Below are 10,720 nucleotides of genomic sequence, written 5' to 3' on the forward strand. Positions count from 1 at the left end.
TCAAAAATATTTTTTGATACAGGGGTGGGTAAATGTTTCTAGGGGCAATTGGGAAGGTAGTGGTACAATCCTTCCCAGGACACAGATCCTGTTGCTTCACCACTTATTCAAACATCAAGGTTAATCTTATCTAGGCGCAATTCCACAAGCTCCATAGCCCCGGCGGGACGGCCCGGCCGGCGGTCAACCCGGAAAGAATCTCTTGCCTCAGCTACCTCCAGCCGCAGATACAGCTCTAAGTCATCATTGTCAAGATCAAGGTCCAGGTCTATCTCAAGATCTATATCTCGCTCAATTTCAAGGTATTTTTTAGATTATTCATAATAAAAGGTGTACTGTATGATTTTAATCTGCGGTTCTAACGATATTTGTAACATTTTTTTACTGTTTACACAAGCCACGCAATTTGAATTCTATTATGAAAACGTTTTTTTGCACATCCTTTACCCTAATAACTGCTGTATTTCAAAATTAAGGAAATACTACACATCCTATCATATAAAGTAGTAAGGTTTATTTGTCTGGAGCTTAAGTTTTCTACTTATATACATTTGAAGGCAGCATGTTTTACGAATTATAATGTAATTGTAGAAAATGTGAATCATAATTTTATTTATAGATTTAAGTCTTGGAATGGTTTTAAGTTATTTTCACTTCTGGCCTCTAGAAGCATACGCTCTAGTACTAGGTCAACCTCAAGTATATAATATTATATTTAGGTCAATATCAAGATCACCTCTGGTCTCTAGAAGCATACGCTCTAGTACTAGGTCAACCTCAAGTATATAATATTATATTAAGGTCAATATCAAGATCACCTCTGGTCTCTAGAAGCATACGCTCTAGTACTAGGTCAACCTCAAGTATATAATATTATATTTAGGTCAATATCAAGATCACCTCTGGTCTCTAGAAGCATACGCTCTAGTACTAGGTCAACCTCAAGTATATAATATTATATTTAGGTCAATATCAAGATCACCTCTGGTCTCTAGAAGCATACGCTCTAGTACTAGGTCAACCTCAAGTATATAATATTATATTTAGGTCAATATCAAGATCACCTCTGGTCTCTAGAAGCATACGCTCTAGTACTAGGTCAACCTCAAGTATATAATATTATATTTAGGTCAATATCAAGATCACCTCTGGTCTCTAGAAGCATACGCTCTAGTACTAGGTCAACCTCAAGTATATAATATTATATTTAGGTCAATATCAAGATCACCTCTGGTCTCTAGAAGCATACGCTCTAGTACTAGGTCAACCTCAAGTATATAATATTATATTTAGGTCAATATCAAGATCACCTCTGGTCTCTAGAAGCATACGCTCTAGTACTAGGTCAACCTCAAGTATATGATATTATATTCAGGTCAATATCAAGATCACCTCTGGCCTCAAGAAGCATACGCTCTAGTACTAGGTCAACCTCAAGGTCAATTTCTCCTATAAGAAAGGTAATAGTTTTTCATCGCATTAATTAAATGTGAGGAATACATATTCCAGTATGGCTTTGAAACCGATCATTTTCCGCTGGATTAGAACCGGTTTTCTTAGCCATACCTAAAATTCATGTATAGCATTCTATTTTAGTTAATTTTCTACGAATGTTATATCAGCCCGGGCCTTTTGCCCATCGGGGCTGACAAAACTGGTTTTAATCTTTTAATTTTTTATTTCAATATCCGCAGAAAGCTGTCTATAATACGATGTTATAAATAACTCAAATAACCTTCATGTTCTTACTTTTTTCACTAAATGCTTTCTTATAAATTGCATATCCTTAGAGTCCTCAAACAATGTGGTCTCCCAAAAAGTATTTTTTATGCTGTTTTATGCCTGTTCGTTCATGTTATTAGCTTAGGCTATCATGAAAACCAACCTTATTTAACTTTTATCCTAGGAAAAATCGCCTCCGCCTCAGGTGAAGCGAAAAATCCGCAAGGAGGAATTCCAACTAGCCCCCAAAAATGCCAAACCCAGCAAGAAAGAGCTAAAAGAAGCAGCTAAACAAAAACAGCTAGAAGAGGCGAAACGCCTTGAAGAATTACAAAAGGAAAAAGAACGAGAGGCAAAACTAAAAGCCGAGGAACAAAAACGTCTTCTTGAAGAAGCACAAAAAGAGGAACGACGTCGAAAAGAGGAGGAACGACATAGAGAAGAATTAAGACAGAGGAAAATCGAAGAGGAAAGATTGAAAGAGGAGGAGAGGTTGAGAGAGGAAGAAAGGGAAAGAGAGGAGTTGATAGCCAGGGAGAAAGAAGCGGCGAGAGAGGCGAGGGCGAGGGAGAAAGAAGAAGCCGCCAGGAACGTCTGTTTAATTTTTAAAGTCAGTTAAATATATATAAAGGATCTCTCTCTGTCTGTCTGTACTGAAGGATCTCGATAACCGCTGAACCCCTATGGTTCTCCTTTACAGAGTAGCTCCTTATTGGTCCTTGGAAGGTTTATAACTATATTGGGGGAGGGTACACTCACCATCCCAAGAGATCAAATAGCCAAAAATATTCCAAATATTAGTTATTTGAAAATAATAAAAAAATTAAGTGCCACTAGAGGCCTCTAGGGTCGTAACCGCTTGTAAGAAAAATAGAGATAATCATACTATTATCGATTTTTCAGTTTGATAAATTTTTTGAGACCTTCAAATGGTTTTGGCACTTTTTTTCTCTTCTGTTAATATTAATTAAGCATTCGTATTAGAGCCAAAGAGGAAGCTAGAAAAGAGCGGGAGAGAGAGAAAGAAGCCGCCAGGGCTAGAGAGATAGAAAGAGCCAAGGAAGAAGCAGCTGCCAGAGCCGCCAGGGAAGAGGCAGCAGCTAGAGCCGCTAGGTATGTCAGTTTGCAATTTTTAATTAAAAATACCGTGAAAATACAACGAAACCCGCTACTTCGTTTTCTTTCCAAAGAATTATATGAGCAGTTTTTATAGCTTCCAACTTTATTTGTAGAGAGGAAGAAGAAGAAGAGCGGCGGGCCGCAGCTGCGGCAGCTGCTGCCAGAGAGAATGTAATTTCTGACCCCGAGGAGGAGTATTGTCAACCCACTCATGACCCATTCCCACCTTTGAAGGACATCTCTGATGACAGTTATATTGATAGAATACAGGTAAATTCAATGGGCAATGGTTTTTAAAATCGTTAAGCAGTATGGCTTCAAAACCAAATTAATTTCCACTAGATAAGAACCGGTTCTCAGTCATACTGAAAAAATGTACAGTATCGTATTACAAACAATTTTCCACTAATACTAAAGTAAAAATAATTTTAATATCCGCGGAAAGCTTCCTTTAATACGATTAGATAAATACCTATCCTATATATTCTATATAGATATAGAATATACTTGAATATTGTGACTGGGGAAAAATTGTTGGCAATTAAGGTTGATAACATGGAGCTCATTTATTTGTCAGCTCTTTTATCCAGTTTGAGGGAAGGGGATGAGGTAAAGGGGATGGGTGTGGGGTATCGTCATTTGAGCCCGCTCCAGTTTCACTTTAATAAGAGAACATTAAAAACTGGTGTAACATCCAAGTAATAATATATCCATTTATTTAGGAAATCCACTCTGCTGTGATGGACCCCACCCTGGACCTTGACTCACTCAACAAGATTGTCAACATCATCCAGGAGTCGGGCAACTACATCACAGACAAGCACAACTTCTCATTCGACTGGTTCAACCTGGACGCCAGGACTGTGAACGCCATCTCAGACATCCTGCACATCCCATGACATAAGAAGAAAAGGAAAAAGTCGAAAAGAAAGAAAGATCAGAAAAGAAGTGCAACTCCGGATTAATTTCATTTTTTAATCTTAGGTGTAGTTAATAGCAGGAATTCAGGAATAATACAATGGAAGTTTTACCTTTAACATTTTTAAAAAGCCACTGTTATGGACATTCATGGCCGGGAACAGTATGGCTTCGAAACCGATTAATATCCGCTTGATAAGAACCGGTTCTTAGTCATACTGAAAAATTATGTAAAGCATCGTATTACAGACAATTTTACACAAATATTAATTCAAAATCTCAAGGCTTACAAATCTTTATAAGTTTTTATATTAATATTCACGGAAAGCTGTCTATAATACGATGCGATGAATAACTTTTCTTCCTTTCTGAATTTCTGCTTTGCATAGATAATTTTTAGATTTTTTCCTTAGGTAGTTTATGTTGTAATTGAAAGCTTTAGTGACAGCTAAATGTAAACAAATGCAATTAAAATCACATTTGATAAAGATTATACCAGAGCTCGGCAGCCGCGCGTAAGCCGCAACTAAGCCTAATGGTTAATTTCCCCCGAGGCTTACAGGCGGCTGACGCGCGGCTGCCGAGACCTAGATTTAACTCAGCTAGAGAAATGTAAATACTTACTAAAACTGTTATCATATATTTATATAATCTTTGTAGTAAAATATTTTCCCGTATGTCTTCGAAACTGATTGATATCCGCTGGATTAAAACCGGTTCTCTCGGCCATACTGAAAAATCATGTATAGAATGGTATCATAGACAATTTTCCGCGAATATTTTTAAAAATTATAAAATTCATCAAAGTTTTTTTAGCCTTCGGCTCCTCGAGGTTAACAAAACTGTTTTTTAATTTTTTAAAATTTAATATCCTCGAAAAGCTGTCTATAATGATTTGATAATAACTACTGTGCAATTATTTTAAGTAGAATTATTAGATTAAACATCATCACAAAGGGATGGTTTAATATCAGCCTGGTTATAATAATTAGGTTACACACAAATATTCTATAAAACAATGGATAAAATTCCAAATGGTAATTGGTCATTTCTTGGAGCAAAGTTTTATGAAGGGTTAGAGTACACTATATTCTGAACGCTTAACCAACAATGGTCTGGGAATGGGAACGGGAGGGTGGGGGGAGGTCGTTTCTTGCAAAGCTGGCCGGGTCATCAGGGTAAAGAGCTTGATAAAATATTTTGATTAAACAAAACATTTGATGTCACCAAAATTTTTAATATCCTTCAGTATTACATCCTAAGATATAGGTGTTCTTTTCATTTTTAGGTTCCAGGTATGATTATGCAGGTCCTTATCATCCAGGTCTCTTTAAATAGCTCTTTTTGACTGCAATTTTTGACTTTGAAGATACTTCAAATTTTAAACTTAAGCTTTTCTAATAAGTCTCCATGAAAATACGCCGCCGTTTTCCGGCAAACTGCCATTTAGATTTTTATTATTTATAAAATATCTGTTCCTACCATTTAGTTTAACTATCTTGCCATCTTGCTAAAGACTGACCTCTTAGGTAAATCAATAATAATTTCATTCATTGCTTTGTCAATAATAGAACATGATTCGTTGGCTGCTTAGAATTGTATCTAGAGGTGGGTTCTTGAAAGCATCGATGAATCAGCTATGGTAGCCAGATCACAAAATTTTATTATCTGTAAATGTAAAGAAAAGTGTTCTTTAATCATAGATGGTTAATAACATAAGATTTTATTTACTTTAGTAGATTTTTTACCTATGATTTTAGAGGATTTTTTACAAAAAAAAACTATTTTGGTGATCTGACTACCAGAGCCGATTCAGCGATCCTTATAAAGAATCCACCTGTTATTTCATTTTATTGTGTTATTTTCGGTACTTGATTACATAAACAATTTTAATAATATACTTGCAGTCTCTTTTTCCCCCCCAAAAAACATAAATGTTTTAACTTCAAATAACTAAGATAATATATTTAGTGTTTTATAATTTCTTATGCATTTAAGTACACTATAGTGTAATAATTTTAAATATTGTAAAAGTTATTGTAGAAATTGTTATAATATAATTTCCCTGTGATAGAAATACTTTTTAGTACGGTGTCTCCATTCTTCTTGTATCTTGTTACATTTTTTTACATTTATAGTATTGTAATAAATTAAACAACATAAATTCTTTGTTGTTTTTTTTGTATGATAATTAGCAACTGCGAACCTAGCAATTAGGGGCTCTGTATTCAAAGGGGCAGAAAAATAGCTTAAAACCATCCTAACCTTAATTTTAAAATTAAATAGCCTAAAACCATCACGGGGCCTATGTGAAGCTTGCCTTAAATATAGTAGTTATTACTCAAACTTTATGTTGTTATCCTGATTTATGCTGAACATTTCATTGGTCATAATTAAGAACAGTTTGACCTAATTGGAGTATTTCACTAAACCGTTACATATAACTTTACTAGAAATACGCGAAAAAATTACCCCTTTTATTATTCATTGCCATATTCCTTGAGATTCTGCATGCAAGGATAGGACTAATTACTGTGGAAACCTAAATAAAATTTGAGGATTTATTTTTTCTAATTCATATTGATGAAATATTGTGTCTGATAACTTAAAGGCTTTAGACCGATTTAATTGCGAGTTTCCTCTCCCTCTTGTGCAACATGACCAAACATTTTCCCATCCCCATCTGTATTTTAATGAACAATATTCCCCCTTTTTTTGGTAGCGCAGCTACTCTATGATTAAAGTGCGTCCGTTACTTTGATAATAAAGTAAAAGAATAGAGGGGAGTGGGACACGAGCTATATGGATACCTGCGGGGTCGGGACCCTGTGACGATTTTGTATTGGGTCTTTGAAATCAGCTAATAGCGTCTGAAATATAAACACAGCAAAAGAAAGCAATTTGCTTGGAGATGAAATGGGTCTCTACCACTTGGGACAGATAGTCGTGTTTATTATAATTTATACTTTTACATTTATTACATTGCATTGACAAAGAATTCATTACTTAATTAAAACTTTGCAATATTTTTTTTATCTTGCTATACAAATATCTACTATGTTTTTAGAAAGGCTCATTATTACACAGTAGATTCTTGTTTCTTCTATGTATTTTACTTTGTAGATTATTGTTATTGCTATGTACCGCATGGATATAATTGTCCTTGTTAAAAGGACGTACCATAGCTATATAGGGTAAGCAATCGAATTCGCATAAAAGATTTTAGCAGATTTGATCTATCAAAATATATAATACTAGTGGGAACGCCCCTAGAGTCTTCTTGGGTTTCCTATTTTTTATTTTAGTTTTAAAAAGAAAAAGTAAAAAAATGTTTAAGGGGGTTACACAAATATTTTTGAGGAAGGTTGTCCTCTCTCAAAATAGCTATAAACCAGCCCAGAACCTATGAAGACCTATTACTGTGCAACAGTTAGCGAGATCCTTTAGTACACAAAGGCATAGATCCTGTTATCTTTTTTTATGATTAACATTTTGCGGCCTTGAATGCGGACCATCTTATTTCACTGTGGGCTACAACGGAATCAAGACAAAAGTAAGTGCCGAGCCCTGGGACCTATGTAGGGTGAAAATATACATAAATCCTTGATGATTCCAGGTGGAGACAAAATGTTTTAGCGGGGTCTTTTGGTTTTTTTTCAATTTAAAGTTCTGAAAAAAAATTGAAAAAAATATAAAAATCTTTAATAAAAAACAAACAAAAAATGATTTGTAATATTTTTTTTTATTTAAAGATACAAACAACTTATATAAATACTATAAGCTTTAAAAAAATCACAATTTTCAAATTTAGACTTTCAATATAAAGATTTGTAGAAAAAACCTAACAACAAATTCTAACATATTTCTGATCAACATAGCAATAAAACGTCTTTTGCAAAATCTTTATCATCAAAAATAAATAGCACTTACTAAAGACTTTTTTTCATTAAAACTTATACTTTTCACATTATTTAACTTTAAAGATTGATTTTTTTAAAAGAAAGGTTGCGTGATTTTTTTATTCATAATTAATTGCCTAATTTTGAGATTCAGATAAAAAACTTTACTACTTTATATTAATGGATAATTTTCTAGCAGCGGCTACGCCTCTAGAGGCATATGAGGCCCTTGGGTTGGGGGGGAAGTCGAACCCCCCCTTACAATTACAGTTTTTTTTTAATGAAAAAGTTAAAAACATTTATTTTGGAGAGTTAATTCTCTTGGGATAGTGGTGGTACCCTTTCCTAAAATAGTTATAAACCTTACCAGGACATATGAAAAGCTACCATACAAAGGAGAATCATAGTTCACGAAGACTCACATAGAACCTGTTACTTTATTATAAAGATAGATATATACACAGTAACTCTACACAGAGTATGTCTGTTTGTTCATCAATCTGTATAAAAACAATACAGAATATATTTATTTTGCTATAGCGGATATGCCCCTAGAGACCTTTAGGGGCACTTAAGAGGTGAAGAAGGGGTTGAATTCAACAACTATATTTTTATTTTAGGCTTAAAAAGAAAAAGTTTTTTTTTGTGTGTTGTGGTCCTTTTTTAAGGGGCGATTTCTCTTCTCTTTCTCAAAGTTATAAACCTTCCAAGGACCAATGAGAAGCTACATAGTAAAGTAAAAAAAGAACCATATCAGTTCTCAAGCATCAGAAAGATGGACAAATAGACATCAATCTATTTTGTATCATAAATAGTGCAGGGAGAGAAATATCATCTGGAAAAAAAATTTTTCCTATCGTTTAAAAGTTATATCCCTGTATAAAAAAGATAGGATGTCCATGTGTTTTTTCTGTCTGTGCCTAAAGTTCTTGCTAACCGCTGGACCAATTTGGTTCTTCGCTGGACCTATCTTTTAGACTGATAATAGGATCAACATATTAAGGAGTAGTTTAGTGTCTATTAACCCTTATATAAAATTAACAGTTTCTGTGTCTGTCTGTTTGTGTGTGTGTGTGTGTGTGTGTGTGTGTGTGTAAGGGTGTCTGTCGGTAACGAAGATTCTTTGTAACCGCTTAACTGATATAGTTCTTCTTGGTTCAAGTTTTTCATGGTCCTGAGAAGTTTTGAGTTTAGAAAAAATTAGTTCCTACCCAACATTTAAAAAAACTTTTTCTTTTACATACTAAAACTGAAAGTAGGGGAGGGGTCAACTTCCCCCCACTTATCAAGGGCCCCTAAATGCCTCTAGGGGCAAAACCGCTAGTGATAAAATAATTTTTATCTTGAATTATGATTAAATTGTTCTTTTTCCATTTAATAAAATATAATTGTAATTATCAATAGTCCCCATAGTTTAATATAGGAATTTGTTATTCGTTGGCTTAACTACTTAGGGGACCTGTTGCGATTTTTGTTTGGATGGATTATTAAATTAAGTGCCCAACATTTCAACCATTAACTGAAACATACATAAGGGTTATCAATATCCATGTATCATATTTGGGAATGTAAATTAATTTAGCGGTCATTGTCTTATCCCTTTAGATCCCTGAATAGTAATTAACAATAATCAATGGTTCTTTTTTTCTATGTAGCTTCTCATTGGTTCTTGGAAGGTTTATAACTTATTTTGGGAGGGTACCTCCACCATCCTAGGAGAAATCAACCCCTAAAAAAGGACCCCATTTCACACACAAAAAATAACTTTTTCTTTTTAAGTCTAAAATAAAAATCTAGTTGTAGAATTCAACCACTTCTTCCCCTCTCAAGTGCCCCTAAAGGCCTCTAGGGACGTAGCCGCTAGTACCAAATAAATATATTCTGTAATGTTTTTATACAGACAGATGAACAAACAGACATACTCTGATTGTAGAGTTTCTGTGTATATATATATATCTTTATAATAAAGTAACACGTTCTATGTGAGTCTTTGTGCTCCAAGGGATCTCACTAACCACTGAACCAATATGGTTCTCCTTTACATGGTAGCTTCTTATATGCCCTGGTAAGGTTTATTACTATTTTGGGGAAGGGTAACATCACTATCCCAAGAGAATTAACTCTCCAAAATAAATGTTTTTAACTTTTTCATTAAAAAAAACTGTAATTGTAAGGGGGGTTCATCTTCCCCCCCAACCTAAGGGTCCCTATATGCCTCTAGAGGCGTAGCCGCTGCTAGTAGAGTATCCAATGATATGAAGCAGTAAGGTTTCTTATCTGAATCTCAAAATTAGGCAATTAATTATGAATAAAAAAATCACGCAACCTTTCTTTTTAAAAAAATCAATCTTTAAAGTTAATTAATGTGAAAAGTATAAGTTTAAATGAAAAAAAGTCTTTAGTAAGTTCTATTTATTTTTGATGATAAAGATTTTGCAAAAGACGTTTTATTGCTATAATGATCAGAAATATGTTAGAATTTGTTGTTAGGTTTTTTCTACAAATCTTTATATTGAAAGTCTAAATTTGAAAATTGTGATTTTTTTAAAGCTTATAGTATTTATATAAGTTGTTTGTATCTTTAAATAAAAAATTATTTTTTGTTTGTTTTTTATTAAAGATTTTCATATTTTTTTCAATTTTTTTTCAGAACTTTAAATTGAAAAAAAACCAAAAGACCCCGCTAAAATATTTTGTCTCCACCTGGAATCATCAAGGATTTATGTATATTTTCACCCTACATAGGTCCCAGGGCTCGGCACTTACTTTTGTCTTGATTCAATTTTAGCCCACAGTGATTTATATGTTTATGAAGTAAAGTTATCAAACTCAGATAATATTCAGTAAATTTCCCTTTAAAGACTAGTTTAGGCACAAATATCCCCCCCCCCCCCCACTCTAAATTTAATTTTATTCTCTTCTGTTCCTATAAAGATTCAGGAGACCAGATTTTTAAGGCCCCATAATTATTTTCTTTAAGTTTTGAAAAATAGATAATATTATTTCTCGTATTCATTCGAATCCGGTGAACTGGATAGGAACCGGTTCTCATCCATACGAAA

The 10,720-nt window shown here is 33.8% G+C and overlaps 1 protein-coding gene across 1 annotated transcript in view; it reads left to right on the forward strand.

Moving 5' to 3' along the window:
* LOC145312643 (uncharacterized) overlaps positions 1–5,923 on the forward strand; it is an 18,562-nt gene extending 12,639 nt beyond the window's left edge. Inside the window, exons 11-17 of the mRNA XM_080151904.1 lie at positions 135–302; positions 1,376–1,460; positions 1,907–2,332; positions 2,626–2,654; positions 2,695–2,835; positions 2,955–3,111; positions 3,564–5,923. Of these exons, the coding sequence (XP_080008030.1) occupies positions 135–302; positions 1,376–1,460; positions 1,907–2,332; positions 2,626–2,654; positions 2,695–2,835; positions 2,955–3,111; positions 3,564–3,740 (1,183 nt within the window). The 3' untranslated portion in view covers positions 3,741–5,923. The remainder of the gene's footprint in view (positions 1–134; positions 303–1,375; positions 1,461–1,906; positions 2,333–2,625; positions 2,655–2,694; positions 2,836–2,954; positions 3,112–3,563) is intronic.
* Positions 5,924–10,720: the final 4,797 nt, after the last annotated feature.

The sequence above is a fragment of the Acartia tonsa genome, chromosome 2 (assembly GCF_053477335.1).
Source record: "Acartia tonsa isolate MP-2025a chromosome 2, ASM5347733v1, whole genome shotgun sequence".
Classification (NCBI taxonomy): Eukaryota; Metazoa; Arthropoda; class Copepoda; order Calanoida; family Acartiidae; genus Acartia; species Acartia tonsa.